The 27,507-nt window shown below is 41.5% G+C and overlaps 1 protein-coding gene across 1 annotated transcript in view; it reads left to right on the forward strand.

Moving 5' to 3' along the window:
* BLTP3B (bridge-like lipid transfer protein family member 3B) overlaps window positions 1–27,507 on the forward strand; it is a 220,442-nt gene that overhangs the window by 80,478 nt on the left and 112,457 nt on the right. The window contains exons 10-11 of the mRNA XM_069229568.1: window positions 12,402–12,584; window positions 19,372–19,484. Of these exons, the coding sequence (XP_069085669.1) occupies window positions 12,402–12,584; window positions 19,372–19,484 (296 nt within the window). The remainder of the gene's footprint in view (window positions 1–12,401; window positions 12,585–19,371; window positions 19,485–27,507) is intronic.

Here is a 27,507-nt window from a genome sequence, read left to right on the forward strand (position 1 = left end):
GGAATGCCACACCGCCACTGGCTCAATTACGAGTCTGCTGCAATGTGATGGCCATGTTCACCGGAGCGCTGGTAGGCAGAAATGCTGTTTCTGCCCGCCGGCCCTGCGGTGAACCTGTAATAGGGCTGGTGGTGTTCTGCCCGGACTAGCGGGCAGGTGGTGGGATGAGTTGGCAGGCAGCGGAGGCCACCGCCAAACTCCTAATGAGGGCCTCTGTGTCAGTACCTTGTTTGCTGAACACTATTTTGAAGGGATTCTTTCTTATTTACCCTATCTCACTTCCTCAGCTGTGTCCATCATCTTCATTTTAAGTGACCTGAAAGTGTTTTGTCTTTAAAAACGCATTCAAAATAAATGACTAAATAACATACCAATTTTCTTTAGTAAAAAGCCATTCACTGTGCTTAAACAGAGGGATCATATATAGCCTGAGGCACACCATAAGGATAATATGAGACTTGCCTCACATCGTTACTTTAATAATCTCCAATGCTTTGAATCAAATTAAAAAAATTGTGAAGTCTTGGAGAAACCATTAAATGTAAAAATTAAACATAACAGAGAAGATGGTAACAGGTAGGAAGAACTTTTAAAATTGTACCGCTGCAGAGCGAATGGTCTGAATAAATGGTTAAGAAATTCAGCAAATGAATATGTTGGGGTGGCAGTGGAAATCTAACTCGTTTGATAATATTGATAGATTTTAATGCAACAATAATCTTTGGAAAAAATCAGTTCACATGCAGGTAAAAACCTTCTTAACTGACTACAGAGTAATGCACAGAGAGGCTGCCATTTTGATATGAAACTAAAACTAAAAATAAAGCAAGAGAAAAACTTGTGTGCATGTAGGACAGCCAAGAGCTGGTTTGGTGAAGGGGGGGGCGGGTGGAGGAAATTATTGACAAATGCCACTGCTCCCGCATTGGAAAGGTCAGAATTTGTGGCTTTCAATGATTATTTACCTTTGTGTCTACCAGTTAAGTATTTTTTCCGCAGGTCTTCCATGGACTACATGGAGGATTCTGCATCAGCAGAAAGCCCGCTGTCGGAAGAGATTTACATTCGATTTTGTACAGTACATCATTGAATTCCTAGTCAGTTATGCCATGGACATGCTAGCGGCTGTCCCCTTTGCTTAAAAGAATGTCAGTCGTATTATGTTCAATACTGTTCTCACAAAGAATCAATAAATAAGACATGCATCTTCTGTTAAGCTCATTGCATGAAAGGAAGTCAATGCAGACATAGGGTGGGAGGGTCTGTTAAGAGGGATTTCATCACTGTCAGAGGGTCAGTCAAGAACACCTTTGTAGCCAGATTGCCCTGTACTGAAGCCCACTCAAGACTGCATCACAGGTAAATGCTGCTGCCTTTTTATATAGCCACCTTTTTGCTGAACGTCTAGCACTGAATTGGCTTTTATTAAACACCTTTTTATTCAATTTCTAAATTAAAACTAGCATATTAAATTCAGGAAGGTAGGAAAAAGAAAATGTAGATTCCTCACAATAGCAAGTGTAACAATGCTTGACTGTTGAGTGCTATATTTGACTGTAAGATTTAAATTGGGCAGTCTGGGTGGAGTACGCCTTAAAATGTTTTTGTTGGTCTATGCTGTGGCCCTTACAGTGTGTATTATACTGTGTTAATAATTTGTCTTCAAATGATCTGCCTACAACATCTGCTATGTTCTGTGGTTTTTTTTATATAGTAAATTAAAAATGTTTAGTACAAAAACAGAAGATAGAGTATCTGAGTGGGTGGGTGGGTGAGTGTCTGAGTGGGTCTGTGTGTGGGTGCGATTCGCAGTCCTAGATATACAAATGTATTTTCCATTTAATATCTTAAAAACTACTGAACGAATTTGCAGCAAATAACAAAAACCACAATCTGCAGAACAAAATCTAGCTTTCTGCCAAATTTGGTGTAATTCTGTCCAACGGTTCAGGCTGTAGTCGTGTTCAAAACTCCTATAGGAATTAACATGGGAAACACGCTTTTTTTTTTTTACCCCTTTTCGCAGTATAGGCAAGTCAAAAACTGCTTTTCCTATGGAAACCTGGTCCTTACTAAGACATCTAATATAAAAGTATATTAGGAAATAGAATTTAAAAAAAACATAGAAATTCACTTAAAAAAACCAAAGGTTATAGGAACGTTATAGTTGGGTTCTGAATTTATTTGCACAAAACCAGAGAAATTCAGCAGTCATAGTTAGTTATTTCAAGTAGCTATAACTCACGGCTTAAGGTAACTATAACTCCTGCCTCCACCATACACAGTTTTCTCTTCAATAATTTCACTTATTATGTTTCATTGATATTTTTATTGATGTTATAAAAGTTGTCATGAATGCTGTATTATCTGGGTAATTAGCAGTACGTAGCGAGGGTGCAAGTTATAGTTACGTTAGACCGAAGGTATATTTACCTGAAATGCCTCTAACTATAACTGCTGAATTTCTCTGATTTTTGTGGTCCCAAGGCTCACAGAGCGTCAGGGGGGGAGGGCGCATGTGCCCCCCACTTTTTTTGGGGGGGGGATAAAACCTGACTCACTCAGGGACTCTTTTCCAGACAATCATGGGAGTCTAGGCTTGTTTGTATGAATTTGTGGCAAAAACATTTTTTTTACAGTACTTTTTTGCCCTGGCACCCCAGCACCAGAGCTAAGAGGTCAGGGTGTCCCTCCCCTGGCCCGTTATCTTTTCTTTTTTAAATATTTTTTTGGGGACTTGGCTGAAACATAGTTCCAAGATGGCTGCCAAGCCTTGCTGCTTGGAGGGTTGGCAGCCAATCAGAGCTCTGCACATCTCTCCACGAGCTTGTTATTATTGGTGAAGCCTACGCTCCTCTAGATATCTGTATTTCTTTTTCTTTTAATACCTCAAAAACTACAGAACGGATTACACCATATAGGAAAAAAGGCTTCTTTTGCACCAAGAGCTACATTTCTGCCAAATTTGGTGTAAATCTGTCCAGCAGTTTGGGCTGTAGCCGTGTTCAAAATCCCTATGGGAATTATAATGGGAAATGCACTTTTTTTTTTTTTTTTTTACTACCCACTCCTTTTTTCTCAGCCCCTGCTTGTCAGATCACCCCAAAACCTCCCATGTACAACAAAATTCTCTGGAACACTTTTTTGGGAAAATTTTGTAAAGATTCGTCAAACGGCGCCAAAGATTTAGTCAAAGACGCTTTTTCAATGGAAACTTGGTTCTAACTATAACTACCTACTGGCGACCAACAGCATATATATATATATATATATACATATATATATATGTTCAATGCCATGTGTAGGTGCAGATACACATGCTGTGCATATATTGCGATCTAGTGTCTGGCTCAGAGTGTTACAAGTTGTTTTTCTTTGAAGAAGCTTTTTTGAGTCACGAGATCGAGTGACTCCTCTCGGTGATAGTGTGCATGGGCATTGAGTCCTGTGTTAGATTGTTTTTTTTTCCGCCACCGTGTTTGGACGTGTTTCCTCTCGATCCGGTGAATCTCGGTTCCGTAATTCTGAACTTATTCTATTCTTTCTATAATATCGTTGGTATTGTTTTCGTTCGTGTTTCCATCTATACTTGACCCGATTTAGACCATCCGGGTCGAATTTCTTGTCTTTACCAGGGCCACGCCCTTTAGGGGCCTACTTCAATGTGAATCTGATGGAACGGACTCCGTTTAGATTCTGTCCTCTGTGTCACGCTAAATTTCCGTACACTGATCAGCATTCTGTGTGCAATAATGGTCTATCTCCAGACCATCAAGAGGACAACTGCGACACCTGTAGATCTTTTCGATCAAAAAAGATTCTTCTGGACCATAGAGCTCATCGTCTCTAGATGGCGCCTAGATCCACAGAAGAAACACCGGACATCTTCGGCGAAGAACATGCCCAAGAAGAAGTTCGACAAGGCGCAGTCTTTTCCATCCAAGACTTGGACTCCGTAGAACATTAAGATGACAACAGTCACTACATGCCTGTGACGTAGTACGTGAGTACATCTGCCCCATCACACCACACAAAAACAACTAAGAAGATTTCAGCACTGGTCGCCGATCCTCCAATGCCTTAGGACCATGGTTGGATTCTAAAAGAAAGTCCGGATGACCAACCTTCGGGTTCGGCACCGAGATTTTAGACCAAGGTGCACTCGGCTTCGATCAAACAGACTCCTATATCAGTCTCTCAGTCGAGCCGAAAATCTGAAAGCACATCTTCGGAGCTTAAAAGATCAGCAACATCTTCAGAGCCCAAAAAGATTACATCATCTTCAGAGCCAACACTTTCGGTTTGACCAAAACATAAAGTTTCAGAGTCGCATAGAAACAACTTCTACCCAGGAATCAACAGATATTCAACCTATTATAGAGGTAATGGATGCCAAACAAAGAAAGATACTTATTCAGAAGGAAACAGGAAGAATAATTGCCTCCACTCCAATTTTAAATTTTCCTTTTAAAAGGAAATTGACTTTTAAAGGTACTTCAAAAGATGTACCTCCCTCAAGGAAGGTATTTAAGCAAAAACAGCAGGGAGAGGCTTCAAAGCAGAAACAACTTTTACCACCACATTCTCCTGTTCTTCCTTCCACACCACCATCACCCACAGATGAGGCACAATTATCACCACAGACATGCTCAGTCTCACCACATAGGGATGATCTTAGTGATGACCATCCGGACACAGACCCATGGGATACATATGACTCAAATCACGTTTTACCAAATGACCCTCATGTGTACCCTGCCCAGACCCTCACCACCTGAAGACACTACAGCATATAATGAAGTAGTGGCTAGAGCTGCAGCCTACCATAATGTGCAAATGCACACTGAGCACATAGAGCAGGATTTTCTGTTTTGACACATTGGTATCAATGCATAAACAATACAAATGTCTTCCTATTTTCCCTGGCATGCTCAGACATGCTTCTGATCTCTTTCAAGAGCCTGTTAAAGCTAGGATTATTGCTCATAGAGTGGACAGAAAATATAAACCAGCACCCTCAGACCTTGTGTTTATAAGAGCTCAACTACCTCCTTATTCCATTGTATTTGGTGCAGCCAGAAAAAGGGCAACAGTCAGGCCACAGGCGATGCCCCTCCTCCTGATAAACAAAGCAGAAAAAGAGATGCAGCTGGAAAAAGGGTGGCCTCACAAGCCGCAAATCACTGGAGAATAGCCAATACTTAAGCTCTTTTGGCGAGATACGACAGAGCACACTGGGACGAAATGGAGGAGCTGTTACAATACCTCCCTCCAGAACACCAAAACACCAGAACACTAAAAGAGGGGACAGCAAATAGTTAATGAAGGGCAGGTAATATCCCACATTGCTATTAGATCTGCTATGGATGTGGCTGATGCAGCAGCCAGATCAGGAGACATGCCTGGTTAAGATGTTCAGGTTTCCAATACAGATACAGCAGGCAGTTGTAAACATGCCCTTTTGATAAGCAGCATATATTGGCCCTGAGGTAGATACAGTAATAGACAAACTTAAAAAAAGATTCAGAAACAGCCAAAGCCATGAGGGCTTTGTATACCACAACCACCAGGGGTAATTTTCGTAGACCACCATTTTGAGGTGGTTTCGAAACCATCAGCTACGGAAACACCCGCCAGTCAAAAACAATCCTCACAATTCTACACTAGAGGATCATTTAGAGGCTCCTATAGAGGGTCCAACAGTAGAGGAAGAAGTAAACCCTCCACATTTAGAGGTTCCTCACAATCAAACAAACAGTGACTTTCTCACCATCCCCATTTAGCACACATTTCCTGTGGGGGGGGAGACTGGTAAATTTCTATCCACAATGGCAAAGCATCACCACAGATCAGTGGGGTATGTCAATTATCTAACATGGTTACTGTCTAGAACTCACTTCCACTCCACCAATCATTCCACCTCATTCACAAAAACTAACTCAAGATAATCTCTTTCTATTAATATAAGAAGTACAATCACTTCTACTCAACGGTGCAATAGAAGTGGTACCTATAGCTCAAGGAGTCTATTCTCTATACTTCCTTTTATACCAAAAAAAGATGGTACTCTCAGACCAATTCCGGATCTCAGACCTCTCAATCAGTATATCCTCTCAAAGCACTTCCACATGATCACTCTTCAGGATGTCGTTCTCCTACTACAAAAACAGGACTGCATGACAGAATTAGATCTAAAAGATGCTTACTTCCACATCACCATACATCCATCACATTGCAAAAATCTAAGATTTGTGATAGCAGGCAAACATTACCAGGAGTATTGGCATACCTCAGAAGACAACATATATATGTCTTTCCCTATCTGGATGACTGGCTCATAAAAGCCAGCACCATTGAAACCTGTCTACAGCACACATGATATACAACCAACACCCTACACAGTCTAGGGTTTACAATCAATTACCAAAAATCTAATCTCCAACCAGTGCAAATACAACTGTATCTGGGAGCAATTCTGAACACCTAGTCAGCATTAGCGTACTCAAACCCACAGAGAATTCAAGCTTTCCACAATCTTATATCACAGCTACAATACAATCAAACTTACACAGTAAGGTTTATCATGAAACTACTTGGAATAATGGCATCGTTCATAGCAGTAGTACCCAATGCACGTCTAAACATGAGACCCCTACAACAGGGTCTCTCACTACAATGGTCTCAAGCACAGGGTCAATTCACGATCTAGGGGGTCATTCCGACCCTGGCGGTCCATGACCGCCAGGGCCTGGGACCGCGGAAGCACCGCCAACAGGCTGGCGGTGCTTCCTGGGCCATTCTGACCGCGGCGGTAAAGCCGCGGTCAGAAAAGGGGAACCGGCGGTTTCCCGCCGGTTTACCCCTGGCCCAGGGAATCCTCCATGGCGGTGCTGCTTGCAGCGCCGCCATGGTGATTCCGACCCTCTTCCTGCCATCCTGTTCCTGGCGGTTTTTACCGCCAGGAACAGGATGGCGGGAACGGGTGTTGTGGGGCCCCCTAACAGGGCCCCATAAGATTTTCAGTGTCTGCTTTGCAGACACTGAAAATTGCGACGGGTGCCACTGCACCCGTCGCACCCCTACAAGTCCGCCAGCTTCATTGTTGCAGGGGGTTTCCCGCTGGGCCGGCGGTCGGCCTTCTGGCGGTCGCCCGCCGGCCCAGCGGGAAAGCCAGAATGGCCGCTGCAGTCTTTTGACCGCGGTGCGGTCATTCAGCGGTTCCCGCCAGGTGACCCCCCTAGTGTTGTTGGACTGTCAGACTTACAACTCTCTGCAGAATCACACCAACTTATCAAAAGAGCGGTCATTTCAGTACCCTGTGCCACAGACCATAATCACCACGGATGCATCAATAACAGGTTGAAGAGCCCATCTCAACAATCTTACCATACAGGGAGAATGGGACCCACTAGACTTACCAAATAAACCACTTTGAATTGTTAGCAGTGTTCCTAGCACTCAAAACATTCCAGCCACAGATCACTCACATGACAGTGTTAATAAGAACAGACAACATGACAACAATGTACTACCTGCAGAAACGGGGGACACGCTCATCCCAATTGTCCCCTCTAGCTCAGACAATTTGGAAATGGGCAATTCACAATCGCATTCAACTACTGACAGAGTATATCTCAGGAATACACAACCAACTAGTGGACCTTTTAAGCAAGACACAGCAACAAATGCACGAATGGGAGATTCACCCACAAGTGATTCAACAGTACTTTCACATGTGGGGAACACCAGACATAGACCTTTTCGCAACAAGCGAAAGCGCAAAATGCCCAAACTTTGCATCCAGGTACCCACACACTCGATCCAAGGGCAATGCTCTATGGAGCAATTGGTCAGGGATATTTGCTTACGCTTTCCCCCCTCTCCTACTTCTTCCATTTCTGGTCAACAAGATACATCACACCTCCCTCACTATGATACTCATAGCTTCCACGTGGGCACATCAACACTGGTACACAACACTGTTGGATCTGCCTGTAGAACCACATCACAAGCTTCCAAACACACCAGACCTGTTGACTCAAAACAAAGGTCAAATCAGGCATCAGGCATCCCAATCCCAGTATGCTCAACCTGGTGATTTGGCTCCTGAAGTCATAGAGTTTGGAAATCTGCAGCTTCCATCAGAATGTATGAACATTCTAAAAGAAGCACGTAAACCTGCAACCAGGGAGTGCTAGGCAGCTAAATGTAACAGTTTTGTATATTACTGTCAACCCAAAAACATTGATCCACTTAAAGCATCAGCTCAGGATATTGTATGTTATTTGCTTCACTTACAAAAAGCAATTCTTGCATATTCATCTATTAAAATTCATTTAACAGCAATATCAGCCTACCTCCAAAACAGACAGCATACCTCTCTGTTTAGAATTCCTGTCATAAAAGCTTTTGTGGAAGGCCTTAAGAGTTATTCCACCTAGAGCTCCACCAGCTCCCGCTTAGAATCTTAACATTGTGCTCACAAGGCTTATGGGTCCACCATTTGAACCCATGCTTTTCAATTTCTCACATTGGACATGTGCTTTCCTGGTAGTCATTACTTCCTGAAGGAGAGTAAGTTTAATTCAAGCATTCACTTTAGAAGACCCATTTTTCCAAATTCACAAACACAAAATAGTACTTAGGACAAATCAAAAAATGGTATCCACAGTGGTTTCATCATTTCACATCAGTCAGTCAGTGGAATTGCAAGTTTTCTTTCCACAGCCAGATTCAGTTGCTGAAAGAGCTTTCCAAACTCTTGATCTCAAGAGAGCTCTCTTGTATTATAAAGACAGGACAAAAGATTTTATAAAATCTAAATAACTTTTTGTGGCTTTTCAACAGACTCATAAAGGTAATCGTATTTCAAAACAAGGATTAGCCAGATGGATAGTGAAGTGTATTCAAACTTCCTATCTTAAAGCTTAAAGGCAACTATTAGTAACTCCTAAAGCTCATTCTACTAGAAAGAAATGAGCTTCAATGGCATTCTTAGGAAATATACCAATTGCAGACATATGCAAAGCAGCCACATGGTCTGCACCACACACATTTACTAAACACTACTGTGAAGATGTCCTATCTCGCCAACAAGCAAATGTTGGTCAGGCAGTGCTTAAACCACTATTTCAAACTACTCCAACTCCTACAGGCTAGCCACCGCTTACATAGGAGAGAACTGCTTTTCTGTCTATGCACAGCATGTGCATCTGCAGCTACACATGCCATCGAACTGAAAAGGTCACTTACCCAGTGTACGTCTGTTCATGGCATGTAGTGCTGCAGAATCACACATGCCCTCCCTCCTACCCGAAATCCTGTAGCTGTTGTAGTACTTTAATATGTAAATATGTATATACATTGCATGTACATCTTTAATTACTATATATCTGTACATGTACAATTCTTCGCTCCTTACTTTACCCTCCAGTGGAAAAACAATCTAACAAAGGCCTCGATGCCCATGTGCACTATCACCAAGAGGAGGAGTCACTTGATCTTGTGACTCGAAAAAGCTTCTTCAAAGAAAAACAACTGGTAACACTCCGAGCCCAACACTAGATTGCGATATATGCACAGCATGTGAATCTGCAGCACTACATGCCACAAACAGATGTACACTGGGTAAGTGACATTTTCCTTATCATTTATAGCTACATGTAGAAATGGCAGGAGTTAAAATCTAAATAATATCAGATGAAAAAATATAATCAGTTAAATTACCCAACTTGCCCACTGCAGTAAGTTAATCATTGTAGTGTATCCTTAATTACATAGACTGTCCCTAACATGTATATAATGTCTAATAGTTTATTAGCAGTTTCTGCGCATTTGGACTTGTCACTGCTTGTGCTCCACTCTTGAAAATTGTTATTTTATCATATCAAATCTTCCTATAGTTTGTAATTACAGCAGACCAGTGTTTTGCTTTCAGTGGTCATAGTTCCATTAAAACTCTAGCAAGCCATTCTGGAACCATTCCTCAAAAAAAATGTTGAGCCTGACACCCTTTCTTAGTATAAACAAGTCTGAACCTTACTGTGCATTACAAATACATTAGCATTAGTAGTGAATGCACACCTAATAACTAGGTGGTTGTGACTTCCAGGCTGGGATTCATCCATCCCTGAGGTACTGAATTCACCCTAATGAATATCATGCAAGAGTTGCTCTCAATGCAGGACACTGCACATAGCAGCCTTTGATACTTCTAGACTTCTCAGCTGTATTTAATATTATTGATCTAAAACTCCTCATATTTAACTGGAAATCTTGTGGTTTAGGGGATACTTTCCTTAAATGGATCACTTTCTTCTTTTCTAGTAAATTCCATCAAGCCAAATTCAGCCATTCTTTATCGAATTCAACAACCATAAAATGTGAAGTCCCCAAAAGCTCCGTATTTGCCTTCAATTATCAATGCATATTTGACCTCATTGACATTCATACTACATTGTTATGACTTATGTGCACATGTCACACAGATGCATCTTAAACTTGAGGGCAGTTTTGCAGATGGACAGTGTGTAGCCAACTGTCTGAAGCAGGCCCAACACTTAATTAACTGGCTTTGACCGAAAACAGTCAGATCAGAGTTATTTTGTTAGTTTCTTCTCTGGACCTCTCAGCACTTTCATTTAATTGGCCTCAATGCATGGTTTCCTGACCTCCCTCTTCCAAACTCCAGTCAGGAGGTGTTTGATTGGGGAATGTTCCTCAACAAAGATATTTTCTTTGTTCCTCATGTGAATAGTCATCAATTGAGCCTCTTCCCATCTATGATGGGTTTAGGTTGTCCTCCATTTCTATTCACCTAAACAAATGCTCTAGTCCTAATGTGTTGTCTTCATGCCAGGACCAGTGAAAGAGCTGCCAGGACAGGGCTTTACAAGAAAACACTATGCAGGTAGCATAGGTGTAAAATCAAATGCTGTGCCCCCTTTGTAGATTAAGGTGGAATGATTAAACCAGGCCTACCTCTATTACCATGGTCTGGGCAATTTACATAGTCTTGTCATCCTACCAAACAAGAAAGCACCTGACTTCAGCCACTGAAAAGTCACTAACCTTCCACTTTTAAAGCTGAAATGTTTAAGTGGGTCTTCTTTCTCCCACCGCTGAGACTGTGATATTCCAGTTCATAGAGCTTTACATAAAACGCTAATAAATAATATCTGAGAATATACTGTAGAACATTCAAGTAGGCAACTGGGGCAATTCCACAATAATAGGATATTCACATTTCCTAGGAACATCACCTGTTACCTAAAATTTAGGAAGAAGGTTGAAACCAGGCTCTTTTCATAGTTATTATTTGTTACCTAGTTATTTTCCCAGCTCTAGGATACCCATAGTTGGGTAATTTTCTTAACTTATAAATATAATTTTTCATCATAATCATTGAAGTGTTGGAACATACAGTGCCATTAAGTAAGAGCGGCAAGATAAGAATCCAGATTACAGCAACACTGTGAAACTTTATGTATGTGCATGAGAAATCTGTTCCTTTTTGTGCTAGGTAGTCTATCAAGTAAAAATATACTCTTACTAATAGGTTTAAAGTGTTTTTACAAAGCACGTGCTTTCAAAATACATACACTGCACAGTACTGCATAATCCCTGTATTGTACCACTCATAGGCACACATACACCCAGCACATGCACATCACACATGCACAGCGCAGCACTACACACCAAACCAATGTATTCCAAATGTGAGTTAAGCAACAGTAGCAGAACTTTAAATTAGTGAGCCTATAGGCCCCACTCCAGTGACACAGGTAAAAAGGAACTGTTAACCTCTACTAATCACTACACGTATGCTGCTACTCCCCATGCTTGTGCTGCTTAAATCCTGGTAAAGGCAGTAGCCTTTCACCTCTATGAGAGTAGTGGTTTGGGCACCCTTTCCAGTCCAACAAGATTGCAATTCATGAGCCAGGCCTTTGTCATGGCACACACCCATGATGCTAGTTTGTCTGTGAAAACAAAAATCAGCTTTAGGTATCCAGACATCAGTATAGTTGGTGTACTAAGGGCAGAGGAGCACATCCATCACTGTGAAGAGGACTTTTCTATCCCAATAGGGGCAGCTTCGCTAGATGTTAATGGGAAAGGCACAACAGGTTGTAGGGAGATTTCACTTGGAACTGGATGCGGTCCAAGCATTTTTAATTTAGCATTACAGGGTTGAGCAGATTGTTTGCAGTTTTTTATGGCACAAACTTGGCTCAAAGGCATTGGAGCACTTTACAAGAGAAGCACATATGTTAAACTTTTTTAGGTATATGGAGATTGCATCAGCTATTTATTCCTTAGTCCGTGAGGGTGGCTGAACTCCACCCGACAGGTGTATTAAGTTAGTTTACTTTGTGTTCATTGTATTTGTTTCTTTATAGGGGACAGTTGCTGTCATTGGATGCATTATGGTGATGCCATTAAAACCAGATGTGGCTGGACAAAGGAACTTTTGGATGAGTTCAAATGTAATGTGGATATGTTAAAACAGGCTGTAAAGGACCACAAAGCAGGGTCACCAGCAAGATCCCCACCCCAAGGCTCTCCACAGCACACAACCACAGGTATGTCTCCTCTACTAACTGAACTAATGTGCAAAAAGGCGATATTAAAATATTAAACATGTTCATTAGTAGTTTGCGTTAATGTTCTTAAGATGGCGATACATGGGAGAGTTGATTATATTTTATAATTTGTAAGTACATCATATAAAATGCATTCAAATGGCTATACTCTTTATAGATTATGGGTAGTATAATGTAAAACAGCTTAGGAATTCTCTTTTTAACTCTACTTTATTATAGTTCTATTTATAAACCCTGAAAATAGCAACACTGTAAGGATGGGCTGACACTAGCTCACTAAACATTATGTTGCTAAAGGACATATTTTACAAAAAAAACTTCAGCAGTAACAATAATTGTATTTAGGAGCCTCAGCCAACAAGCCCTATTTGACATGTCCCTATAACTTAGGCTGCTTATGTGTGTGCACTCAGTTACTAATAAAATAACCGAATATGGGTAAACTATGCACCAAGTTGTGGTGCAATAATAAACGTGTATTGTATTTGTCACCATGTTTGAAAATCTAAAGACAGATTGTTGTTTTTATTGGTAGCACTAAACTGAAAAGTCCAGGTCTCCACTTGGGTCACTCAACAGCACTGTTTGATCTAACAGTGGCAGAATTGCTGTGCACTTAAGTGCTTTGTGGTAGGGTAAGAGTAATACATAAATTCTGTTGCTTTAGAATGTATGTATTCTGATGATGCAGCACATCTGTATTTTTGTTTAAGTGCTTTCGCTCAGTATTCAGACTACCACAAGCCCTAGTCAGTCATCCACTTCTCTCTGGTCCTGGAAGAGAAAAGCATCTGAGTGATGCTCTTTGTATTATTTTGGAACTTCATAGATCCTCTTCAGTGTACAGAGGTAGTAGGGACTTTACCATCATTATAGTTTAATAAAGTGCTTATTACCCTCCATGGGGATCTAAAAGATTGCAGCAAGAGAGAGGGAGATCTGTACTTCCAGTGAACAGCCTGGAATCAAGGTGTCTAAATGAGCTAAACATTAACCTCTTCACAAACAAGAGTAAGTCAGATGAAACGCATTGTTTTTGGGGAAGTATATGCACTGGGGATACAAGTAAATATTGATACGGGTCGTGATCTGTCAATTTTAAAGTGTCTGAATCTTTGTTGGCATACTGCTTTGTGAAACTTCCTTATAGTACATTGCTTTGCTGTAACCACCTGTGGCCGATATCTAGCGCCAGCCCATTGCCCCTTGTGCTTTCCATCCCTGACCCTTTGCCCTCAAGGCCCTCAGGGTCTAGGGCTTGATCTCTACATCCTTGGTCCTGTTTAACTTTGTCTTTCTGAGGATGTCCAACCCAGACCTCCAGGTTAAGAGTGAAAGGTTAGGAATATGTCCCTGTGGTGTCTTTCCTGTTCCTGAATGTAAGAGCCTGGAAAAAGGGTCTTGCCCATAACCTCTTCCCTATTCCCTTGTCCCCCTTGCTTCATGTTGCTCTCAACGTAACACTTCTTTGGTATTTTAAAACATCTCCAGTGGGTTGGTCCTCTGTCGCCCTTGGGTCTACTCAGTTTTCATTTGGTGGCTATACAGCTCCTCCAATGCGATGGATCTCAGTTGAACCTGGGTACACTCAACAAAGCTCTCCCTTTGTGGCTTACGAGCCCCTCCAGTGGATGTGATCTCTGTCACTTCTAGCATAATAGTCTCTCCAATAAGCTCAATGTTTTAACCTACTGAGAAAAGCAAACTTAGACACATCTGCATATTTTTTGCTGGTTTCAGCATTTAACACTAGCCCCCTGGAGTTATGTTCCTGCATGTGCAACTGCATCTATTCTCACCCTTTTTGGTACACTGTGTCATTCTGCAGAGTGACATTAGGCTCATCTCTCTTCTACCCCATCATTCAAACCATACATGCCTCGCCCAGCATGTCCCATGTAGCCCACACTACAAACAATACTCTTTCAACCATGTAACCTGAAGTACGCCCAGAACCTAATGCAATTTACAATTTGGCAGCTTCACAACCTAGCCTGTGCTGTGTTGCACTAAATAAATAATGCAAGTTGACCAACAAGCTAGATCTTTATGCCTTTAAAATACCAGTACAATACAATATGTCTGCAGGGGATGATCAGATTAGCAAGTGCTTTAATGGATTAATCAGAACCTTAGTATAGACTCTTACAGGTTCCATGAAACAAATCTAAAACTGCCAAACCCTCTGTTTACTGTACATAGTTAGAGGTATTTTCTCCTGACACGGTGCACAGAAGCTAACTTGCCTGAATTGGGTCAGTTACAGGTACTTCCCATGCTTTCAAAGTGTACAGCACAAAGGAGATCATGTTTCACTATCCAAGTGCAGCTGATCAGAGGGTCAATGCAGTGTGCAAGGCACAATAAGTCTTCCCTTTATTAAGGCAGACTGTAGGTTTTCATTTTAGGGCACGAGTCACTAAATACCTTCCTCATGGGTTCTGATTGCCTTAGTTGCTCAGCAAACTGCGTAGTTGAATTTCGACCATGGGTACAGATAGTTATTTGCCTCTGGTCCTGAGCACTGTAAGAGGTCCATCTGTCACTGCACCCACCTTACATGGGCTTGTAACTACCTTTAGGTACTAAGTTGAGATACCAGACATTGACATTGAAGTGCAAACAGGTGTTCACGTCTAGTGGCAATGTATGGCCCAATGCCAGTATTTAGCAATGTGACCTAGTATGTAACCAAATTTGCACAATTAGGAGATCTGGGTATCCTAACACTTGGATCTGTTTGTTGTAAGTTTGCTTGTTGGGCACAACAAAGTCTGGAAAAATACAGTGGCTCAGGTCACACAGATCTGAACCAGTTCTATACATATGTAGCCTCTCGCAGTACCCAGCCATGTAAAGGTTGTCTGAGAAAGCACCTCATCAATCTGTGGGTGGAGTGCAGAGGGGCCAGGCTGTGAAAGCTCCTCTATAAGGCTTAAGAGGATATTCTATATTCCCTGTACCCTGTCTTGAAGTAAGATCTCTAGATGCCATACTCATCTTTTTTAGATATCTCCAGCTTCTGTATGTTGCTGTTGCATTTAAGTCAACTACTATCATTTGTGCTAAACTTTGAGGGTCTGCAAGTGCTGCAGCAATTTGAAACTTGGTCTTACAAAGCCGATAGATACAACTGCCTAGTTTAATTCTCAGGTGACACCTTTAAACTTCTGTATTCCCATGGTTCCTTACCCCGCTGTTGACTGTGTTTGAGTTCTACTTAAAAAACTGCTCTTCACACTAAAGCTATTTTTGATTTCTTTCACTCTATTAGCACCCCATTTCCTCACTCCTTGCTTAAAAAATACATACAATGAGCATTAATCCCTTTTGCTCTATTCACGTATTACCTTCTTGTCCTCTCAGTTTAGGACTCTGTTGCTCACTCTGTTCAGCAGCATGATGCTTCACTTTTCATTGCCCCAACCCAATTCATAAACCTATTGTCCCGTTCTCAAATAAGAAGCCTGTTGCTGCTGCTTCCGTTCTTAGTCATACTATCTCCATTTCCCCTGTGTCTCGGTAGGTAGAGCAGGAGGAGCTATTAGGCTTCACATATCCTAAAATGAAGTTTAAAGATGACAGAGCTAATTACCTAGATCTCTGATCATTTTACAGTGTGTTGTAGTGCATATTTTGCTTTCACCATATAAACTTATGGAACTCCACTTAAAAGAACTGCCCGTTTTCTTGAGCTTTTTCTACAGAGCTCACAGTGTGATCGACTGCTCACCTATTGTGCCACTTTACCTTGCATTGGAAGCTTACCTATCGTACAAGTTCTTAACAAATAAAAACAGATTAACTGTCTGCACAGACCTTGTCCCCACTGCTAGCCCATGCCATATCTGAAACCTTTGTCCATTTCAGGCTCTTTTGTGTGCCCTTGGATTTCCCACTGACATGTCAAAGCATCCATTGCCATGCCCGGCACATCCAGTGTTTCTTAAGGCACCCCACCTGTCATCAATGTCCCCTCGATAATCTTCTGACTCATTTGTCCTGCCTATTCCTCACTGAGACATGACTATGCCATGGCCCCTCAGGCATCACAGTGTATGGCCCCAACCATGCACACCCTGACACCTGGGAGTACTAACCCTCTTCCACCCTTGCTTGGCCTGATCTATAACAATGTTCCTCTGACACGCTATTACCATCTCCACTTACTCAAGCCTCGTCAGACACATGCCCCCTGTGGCTCCCTATCCAGGAAGGTTTATTGTTATATTCTGATCTGCAGTCTTGATTTCTCTTTGATTGAAATACCCTCACAATAGTTCCAGATAAGCAGCTAAGCTTGGGTGGTTAGTTTGGTTTCCCAAGGACTTTAGTTTAAATTAAATATGTTTGTGTAATTACATTCCCTGTGCTCCTTCATAACAATTTACTTTTCCTTTCCATCAAATGTACAAACATAAATCATTTTAGAACAATGTAAATACTTTCTTTTATTTTTATTTATTTTATTTTCCTGTAAATTCTAGTCTTTCTGATAATACATTTAATGAAATATATTTTTGAAAATGTAACTATGTTCTTTTCCTTTAATTTGTTCATGATGCTTTATGCTCCTCTTATCCACCCATAAAGGTAGATTCATCTATTTTTTTTTGTGCATGTCACCTGGACACATCTCATGGTCCAATCAACCATACGTCCTTCTTTGACATGTCAGCAGCATCTTGAATTCTTACAAGCTTATAGGCTGCTGTTAGATCCAATTTGCAGAGGACACTTGCTCTCAATACTGTGTCCTACAGTTCTTTTACTGAGGACAATGGGTAATGATATTTAAATGTCAGATTGTTGCTTTACTTGTAAGGAAAGAAGTGGTAGAATTCTCATTTTTTTTTTCATTAATAAGAACGGAACTCTTTTGTTCTTTAAGAGTAAAAGTATACACCTTCCTAATCAATGTCTTATTATCCCATGATGTATCAGTAGCGCAATCATTTAGATGCCACAAAATGTCAAAATGCGATTGCATGATTTCGCTAATCCTCTGAAATCACAACCTCACATAATCACTTCTAATTACAACTTTTATAATGGATTTTGTTTCTTCCACTGCTGATTTTCTCTTCATTATGTTCTACACTTAGTACTTCTTCCTAGGAGACGTCTGCAAGCATTATGCATAGTTAAATGTACTTCAAGTTTCTTTCATGGAATGGTTGGATCTGGTGTCATTAATAACAGAGTTTTCCATATCATAGGAAAACCTGTTTTATCCAATTGAATCATCTTGGTCTAATTTTAAACCAAAGTAGCTCTACTGTATTTTCATGAATAACCAGAAGTGAGTCATTTCTGGGCCATCTGTAGCTCTTTACAAGTTATGATTGTTACTTGCCTTCTAATACCTCTTGGTGTGCCTGCACAGATCTGCCATGAATGAAATGCTGCCACTTCTCAACATAACAAGGCCAAAATCTTCTTTTCGTCATATCTGATGTTAATCGGGAATGAAATGTGTATGTCTTACAAGATGTAGCTATCATAACTTCTTGGCTGAGCAGTTGGGCCTTTCTTAAAGCAAAGACATGTCATTTTCGGACAACAAGTTGGGGCACTACATCAAAATGTTCTGTTTTCTGACCATATAAACATAATTGCTCCACTGACATCTTTTCTTCTTTTTAAAGTATTCCTTACTTCATATTTGTCTAGGCTCTACATCCTCCACTTGCCTCTCTTCCTTACATATTTTCTTTCCCACCTTGCCTCTACCTTTGGTACCCTTATAAATATCTTCCTGTGTATAAGACATTGGTTTACAGCCTTAAATGATCCACGGGCCACAGTACGTAAGTGAAAATACTTATGTGGTATTCAAAAACTTCAGGGATTGCAGAAGAGCTCCAGAAAACACCTCAGAACCCAGGAGATTTCCAGTAAACTGAAACAAATGCAGCGTGTTCTGCAGAGCTGCAAATTTAGTGATGCACTCCCTCCCCCTAAGATCCCACAGTAATCTAGGGTCTTATGGCAGTGGATGGTCTCCTGGGCCCATGATAAAACGGCCCCCGTCACAATTGCTTAACTGCCTGGCCTTGGGAAGGGGACACCTACAGTTTTCCTCTGCCTGCAGTTCCTTGTTGCTGCAGGTGCCTGATACCTCGAAAGCAGAAGATAACAACAGCAGCTCTCCACACAGCACCTCCCTGGAGTCTTTGCAGACTATTTTCATGCAGGAAGTCTTGGCCTCAGGTGCAGCTCCTTTGGTAATTAGCTGCAGCTCCTTTGGTAATTAGCTGTCTGTCTTGCAGTTTCATGGATCAGAGAGGAGGAGCATGTGGACATTGTGAATTATTTATTCTTAATCTGAAGTCCCCCTGCTCATGGAAATTGTATTTATTTTCTCCAAAATATCCCCTGTTTTCAGGAATGTTTAATTTGGCGATCACCCTTTTTAATTTTAGAAAGGATGTTTAGATTCACCTTAAACACTCCCTTGTGCTATATTATTGATATCCAAATTCATTTTAATGACTTTTATCTAATAAGTGGGCAAGACACATATTTACACCAATAGATTTCATTGATGGCTCCAAGGTGTGTGCGATTGTGTGCAGAATGTCAGTAGTTTGAGTGCAGCTGTGCAACGGGAGCCTTTTCTTGCAACTGGGACATTGTTTTTATCGGTTAGCTGCACAATGTGTGGCATATGTAGACTTCTGTTGCCAGTTAAGGTTTCTAATTGTAAATGTAATCATTAAAATTATTGATCTTTAAAAGGTTTTTTACATTTTATTTTCCACAGAAAAAATTTCTACAACAAATTCAGGTTCTTTCTTTCCACCTCCTCCTCCGCCAAGGGCAAAACTAATGTCAAGTTCTGTTGTGGTTCAACTTGCGGATTTCACTATTTTTCAGGTACCTTCTTTATGGGTCAAATGATTAATGATAAAAATGTATTCTTTATCACATTCTTGTTCTGGTCAGCATCACAACAATTGTTGCACTTAAAAAGTGAGGATCTTTTGAAGAAATAAAAAAAAATCTAAGGGTTATTTCGTGTGATCTCTGAATGCAGGATAGATTGATTGGAAGAAAAACCTGATGTACAGTAATTTGATCTGTATTGCGGTAGACTTTTTATTCAGATGGCAGAGAACTTAACACAGGAGATGAGAAATTAGAAAGGATGAAGCGGTGTAAATGTAGCTATCACATTGTTTGAAGATGCCATCAAATGTTGGGGGAACACTATAGTAGGAACATTGCTGAAAATGCAAGTGGATGAGACAAACACCCTCCTGAGCCTGGCCTGTTGGCATGACATAAATAAATATGAATTATTTAAATATAAATTTGGCTAATAGTAGAGTGACTTGGTAGAGGAGATGACTTGAGGCATTAGGTAGGTAACACCCAATTTTCTGCCCTTGATATAGTTCTTGAGTTCTTAAAATTGTACTTGTTGAATAAACACCGCAATATTGTTTTCATCGTCAGTCAGCATGTTCACAAAAGTTACCAATCACTAGAGTACTATCCCTGTAAGGATGGATTGAACTTTATATTTAATATACATTGTTGTGGGAAAATACAGTTAAAGCAGCTGGGTATATACTAATTTCATATTGGACCCTGCACTTTTAATTGTAGTCTGATTATGAACATTATTTCAAACAGAGATAAGCAATTGTGAAAATAGTTTTTCACACATCTTTTTGAGAACTTTTCAGCTTAATGCGATTTGAGCAGCCAGGCCTGAAGAACTCATGGTAGTTTAGTACCATGTATCGATAATCCTACCCAGGATAGGGAAATAGTGTCCAACACAAGGGGTGGGATATCAGGTCAAAGTAGTTGGAAAGTCCCTGATGCCTAGATAAACAAGAGGTGAATTGAAAAAGGTGATCCCTGGAGCAAGGTCAGTGCAAGGGCACGGATGTCTCTGGCAGTAATGCCTTGCTTTTAGCTAGTTTAAAAATACTGTATAAAAAGCATGCTTGTTGCCATTAACACTCATGAACTTAATTGTAAAACGCCCTACACACAATAAGGTCAAGTTGGAGAAGCCAATGGCTGCTTTTGTTTGGGAGCGTTGCAAGATGCACACTAAAGCATGAAGGTACATTCTCAAACCTTGCTTCGTGGAACATTGAGTAACTAAAATGGCGTTGTCCATGTTAATGAAGTGCAACCTTGTTGTTGAAGTCAGCTGTCTCTCCTGATTTAATGGAATTCTAAAATAGTATCACACATTTTTTTATTTGTTAAACCCGATGACATACTTTCAAACTTCTGGGAGCCGGAAAGAGGGAGCAGGATGTTGGAGGTGGGTCTAAAAACTACAGAGTGGTAGGAGGGCGGAAGAAGATTTAAAACAACACTGAAGAGCGGGAGGAGTATGGGGCATGGATTTAATAAAAAAAACAAAGCAGGAGGAGAGGGTTAAAAATAGCATCAGTCAGGATGAAGGCGGGTTGGCTTTAAAAACAAGTGAGAGCGGGAGGAGGGCGGGTGGGTTTTAAAAAAACAAAAAACAAAGGAGAGCAAGAGGAGTGGGATGGCTAAAAAATAATAGCGATCAGGATGAAGATAGGGGTGGCTTTAAAAATAACTGCGAGTACGAGGAGGGCATGTAGTGGGCTTTTAAAAAAAAAAAAAAAAAATGGAGGAGAGGGACTGCAGAGGCAATGCACTCTGAGTGCACCCCAAAAAGTAATAATAGAGTACCAGCAGGAGCCTACGGCCAGTGGGACACTAAACATAAGTAGCTGTATTTGGTCCATGCTCCACAGCAGTACAAAGACTCAAAGCCCAGGAGGAAGCCGGAGGCGCTAATAATAGAAAGCAAGGAAACAAGAGTGACATAGGAGCCAAAGAGTGTTAAGAAAAGGTAAGTAATTGGTGGGCTTTGAGTCCTTTTTAAGATTTTCATTTCTTTACAAGAAATTTCACAAGCACTGTGTAGTTCAAACCTAAATATGAGGCATAACTGCCCTATCTGTGGTAGTGGAAGGGAATAGCAAAGTTGTTTGGGAGAAAGCATACTCGTGCAATGCAATAAATATATCTGCATGCTTGTTTTGGAGCTAGTAACACAGTCATGGCTTAGTATATCACTTTTTTCTAGATGGAGAAGATGATGTAAATAAAAATATATATATATTTCTGAAGTTGGACTGTACATGTATTATTTTTGTTTGAAAATGAAAGCTATGATTGTGACGCATTATGAACATAGAGGCATTAAGACTGACCTTGGAGTGTTATTAATGCACATTTTGTCAAGTAAACAGGCAATTAGATGTATCCCTAAAAACATGTGCCCTAAAAAATTTTTTAAAGAGAATTTGACTAGATTGAAAACACAGGAAACCAAAAAGAACTACACTACAAAGAGTATTTCCTTTATAGGATGCTCTATTGGAGGTTGCAAACAATAATGCAAAAGGCATCATCAAATGTTGGTAACATGCATATATCATTGACAATATGACTTGACCTGAAGCTAGCAGTTAGTATTTTGGCTGGTGCGACAATTGGAGAAGGGTGTTTCTAGGCTAAGCGAAAACTGCTGAAAATTTTCTAGGAATAGATCCCGATCTTCAAGTCCTCGCCGCAACATTTGCTCTATAACAGTTCCCAAGTAAAGCTTTTACACACATTAGGTGAACAATAGATTAAATAGAACCCAATTAAGTCATTTGGCCTTATCATGACAAGATTATCTTCATAATCGACATATGAAGGTTTTATTATTTCATATTTGAGTGGAAGAATGCCAACACGCCAAGTTCTTCATTTCATTTTAAAGACTTGTAAAAAAACAAAATGCATTGACGATTGTGGTGTTTTTGCTTGATAGGACAGTGAAGTGGTTAGTGATGGATATTTCTATTTTTCCTGGTTGTGGATGTAGAGGGGGACCTATGTGAACTTTATTGGTATTTTTATTTAGGTTCAGATCTAGGTCTAAAGAGAACACCTTTTTAGGTTGACTCCCATGTTTTGAATACATTTTACATTCTTTTGAAATTCTCATGATTACCCTGCGGAAGCTGCAATAGTCGCAACTTCAAATAGGTAACCATAAATGAGCATTTAGCCAGGAGTAAATGTCCCAGATGTACATTCTTTCATGTGTAAATACTTAGAAAAACTGTAGCAGTTTTTTCTATCCACAGGAATACCCTATGCTCACATCACATTGGCAGTGCCCACTCCCCATTCTCACCCATGGATAGTGAATCAGGAGTTTAAGTAGGATTTGGCAGACTTTAGTCCATCAGCTTTAGTGAGAGACAATGTAATCCCCTCACTGTCCTCCTTTGACTTTCTGCATGGGAAGAGGGGGCTTCCTCTTACACTGGCCCTTATACTCGCTGTGAATACACTGTAAAATCATAATATGAAAATGTTTTAACATGTGAGAGCTATGATTGCTGCTCCGGTCAGTGTTGTTGGCGCTGGTATCTTCCTCTCTGTAATTCCACAAGTCGGATTAATTGAGGTGTGCTGCAATGGGAGTGAAGCTGCTGAGCACAGCCCAGTGCCTTTGGATTATTCTGTAGCCAGTCCATGCATTAAAAAAGTGACGACCTGACCACTGGGCACATATGGTGAAACTAAAGAAAGCGCAACAGCCTGCCACTAGTGAATCCCCAAAAGGAAGACCAAGAATGGGGTCCCTTTGGAGGATTATTTGTAGGTCTGGCCATGCCCCCAGAAGGGCACAATGAGAGATGACCGTTGTGACCAAAGATTTATATAAATTCTTTGGCAAGCTTGTTAAAAGAAGAGAGTGCTGATGGCACCTCTGGGCTAAAAAATAATTTATGCTGTCTAATTGAAATTGACTACAATTGAGTCAAGCCAAGGGTCTATGTGTGCAAGGGTCACCCCAAAAAGCTATGTACTAAAACAATTAAGTTGGATGGTTTTCTGACCTAGCAGAGGGTGATGGATAACAGGTCTTCAGATGTTGAGCAATAAACACTAAAATGAATTGTGCAATTGAATTGCTCTAAAAGGTAGAAAGCTCTAGAAGGGACTCCAATTTGAAGGATGATAGGTTGGCCTGTTCCAGGGGAAACTGGGAGCCTGAAGGTGTGGTTGGAAACTTTGACGTCTCAGAAGTGACTTTATCCAAAACAAAGTTAACCATTAACCTGAAGAGAGAGTTGATCTGTCTACCAGTTATGCAATGGACAGAGTTGGGAGGGGTCCTGGCTTGTCTTCATGTGCTCCACAATGCACCATGGATGCTTCCCAGTAATACAATACTCTCCACTACAGCACAGCTCATCAGACAGTCAACCGTTACAAATACCACAGAGTGAAATAGCCGTACACTTTTGCCACTTACTTGTGCAGCCCAATACAACAATACGAAATCATTCATGCCCCACAACTCAATCACTCATACCCAAACAGTGGGACCATATACTACATCAATAGGAATAATTGCCAAACATTTTACAATGTACACACTAGAAAGAGTTACTGTACTACCTTGACTCCTGTAACTGTGAAAGAGTAATGCCTTTTAGAAATTCACCTTCCGAATTGCCAAGAGCTCAACAAGACCATACTAATGGCAGAAATTTTCTATACAACTACTCATTACATGCGTATGAATACTAGAATGGGTTAATGATGTAAAATACAAAGGTGAACATCATTGCTTATTTTTTAAAGCTAAACATGTTGTTTAAAAATAAATGGACCTTTAACACACACTTTGTAATGATCTTCTTGGAGAATAACGTCCCATTGCATACTAGATTTTTGTGTGCAAAACGAACATCAGAAGGCAAAACATAATTTCTGAATATTGCATATATTTCATTTCAGAAATTAAGTAGCAGTGTAGAAATACCTATGGCCCACTACAATGTTATACCCTGGTCTTAATCTTAAATTTTGTGCTGCTATTTATGTTATTTGCGTGCATTCCGCTTAATTATTTTACTCAGGATGACGTAGCACAGCAAAGTTGATCAAGTGCCTCGCAAAGAGGAAATATGGCGGACATCCAAGAAAGACCACTGTGCTAGAAAAGTACAGGATGAGGTTGAGCCAATTCACGATAAACAAAGGAAAACAAGCGAGAGAAACCAGAGTAAGAGAGAGTGTCACAGGGAATTGAGTAAGAAAAAAGAAAAAATGAACACTGGAATACGAAAACAAAGTAAAACAAGGGGAGGGGGAAGAAAGAAAGATATAACTGTAATAAATAACCAGCAATCATAAATATTAATACTAGAAAAAGTGGAATATAGAGAGGAAACAAGTGGAAGTAGGAGAGTAGAAGCAAGAAATGTCTATGAATAGATTAAAACGTGAACTGAGGTCCAAAATTGTGATCCATTGAATAATACATTGCGTGTCAAGGGATATATGTTTTTATATAATTTCAAAAGAAGATCGTGAGTTATTGATTAGTACTTTGTCCTGGAAAACAATTGCAATAAAATGACATATGATAATAATAATAATGGAAATATAATATAACTGTACCTGACGCCAGTTGAATCTCCATGGCTCACGAGATTCCTGGTCAAATTCTTTTACATTGAGTGCTGCGTGACACTTTGTCGGTTAATTCTTTTTTTATTCTGTGTAGGTTTGCTTAACTCACACCCACATACACCACGTACATCCACTGGCCAGCATGGAAAACGTGAACATTAAATTGGGCAATAAAACCATGTTCTACCCCTCCTCCTCCCCCACCACCCGCAACTCTGCACCCAAGGCAACATTTCTGTAGAGTATGGGTATTATAGATTGATTACCAGTGATGGCCTGGTGGGTATCAGTGACTTCTCTAGGATACTGATTAGTAGTCGGTCTGTTTTAAACACATTTGATGTTATGTGTAATAATTCATAAAACTCTTATATATGGCACTGCTGCTAAGCGCTAAATAGCGCCTGCAGTACAGTAGCACTGCTGCATCTACCTCTGTTTTCTGCCTCCTGCTGCCCTCCTAACTTAGCTTGCTTCAGGCTCCCCAGCCTCCCATGTGCTCTTCCCGCTCTTTTCTGCCTCTTCTCAGGCTCCCCGTGTCCTGTTGTTTTTTCCCCCTCTCTGCTCCCTGCCCGCATCCCCACACCTGATCCTGCCACACCTGGACCTGCTTAGTGGCAGTCGCTGCACGAACCCCAGTGAGCAGGCATCTCCAACTGCCCTGGCACTGCTGCTAAGTGCTATATAGCGCCTGCAGTACAGTGCCTCTGCTGCCTCTGATCCCTGGTTGCTGCATCCTGCCGCCATCCTAACTTAGCTTGCTTCAGGCTCTCCACTGCGCTCTTTCCTGCCCCTTTCAGGCCCCACTGTGCCCCTTTGTTCTTTTTCTGAATGCTCCCTGAACGTCCCAGTCCACCACCCTCCCCCAAGACCTACTTAATTACTGTCACAAAGCTGGCACGACAAAGGCAAGCATGTCAGCGTCTGAACCGTGCACCATGCCAGGACCCCTGGATTTGCAACCTGGCACAGGTACTTCTCTGACCAGATCAAAACATTCAATCTGAAGACACAGAACTCCGACTACAGCATCTCCTCGCCACGACCCACCAAAGACCCCTTCTCCTGCCACAATTGCTGTGTCTCCTGTGACGTTCGAACCACCACAATCTCTACCCAGCAGACCCCTGGCCACAAACTTCAACTCCACTACACACTACTCAACATCTGATCCCTCTACAAGCAGACCATAGAAATCTGGGACACCATAACCACCCTTGCACCTGACATAATGTTCATCACTGAAACATGGATCACCCCTGCATCTGCACCAGACATCGCCACAGCTACACCCCCGGATATAAGGTGATCCACAGTGACCGCCCTGACAGACATGGCGGAGGCATCACCATCATCCACAAGGACTCCCTCTACTGCACCTCCTCGGACGACGACACAACACCGATCATGGAACACCTCAACTTCCAGATCAAACCTGACACCAAAACAACCATCAGAGGAACCCTCGTCGACAGACCCCTTGGCCCTTGCCACAGCTTTTGCAACTCCATCCTGAACTTCATTGCCCTCCCTGGCAATCGACTCAAGCCACTACATCTTACTGGGGGACCTGAACTTCCACCTAGAAGACCCGGACGACACCAGCTCCACCTCACTCCCTGAAAACATGAGCATCATTGTCTTCTCTCAGCTGGTCACCACCCCACGCACAGCGCAGGACGCTCACTGAACTCCATTTTCTCCACCTGCGACAGAGCCAAGTTCTCCCACACCACTAAGGTAACATGGACCACAACATCACCATCGAGGAACAGCCTGAAGCCCCAACGAGACCCCACACCCTTCTCCTCTGCAAATGGAGCAAAGTCACTGAGAAACACCCTGGATCAATCCCCTCAGATACCCTTGAACGCCGCATTCCAAACTTCTCCTCAGCCGCTGACACCACCATCCACCCTGAAAAACACCACCAACAGCAAGCCCACAAAGCCAGCCAAATGATTCTCCCTAGAACTTCTGATCCTCAAACATCACTGCAGGAAACTAGAGAGACACTGGCGCTCCAATAAGACCCCTGCCAAACTTGACTCCATCAGGTCCGCCCTCAACAGATACCACACTCAACTCAAGGAGACCAAGAAAGAAGCACTCACCACCCACATTGAGGCAAGCACCAGCCATGCCAGAGAACTCGTCAGCATCATCAGATAATTCTCCTTCCCCTTTGCCACAGAGAACACAATCCACCCTTTCAAAGCCCTCTGCAACACGCTATTGGACTACTTTCACTACAAGATCGCTGACATCTACAACAACTTTGACCCCCGGCCTTCCAACCTGGACCAACCCCCGCACTCCAACCCAGCCCCCTCCCCAAGATAACTAAATAGAAGCAGCTATTTACCAAAGACACCATTTCCATCATGACTTCTATCACTCCGGATCCCTC

Source organism: Pleurodeles waltl, chromosome 4_1 (assembly GCF_031143425.1).
Source record: "Pleurodeles waltl isolate 20211129_DDA chromosome 4_1, aPleWal1.hap1.20221129, whole genome shotgun sequence".
In the NCBI taxonomy this organism is placed as follows: domain Eukaryota; kingdom Metazoa; phylum Chordata; class Amphibia; order Caudata; family Salamandridae; genus Pleurodeles; species Pleurodeles waltl.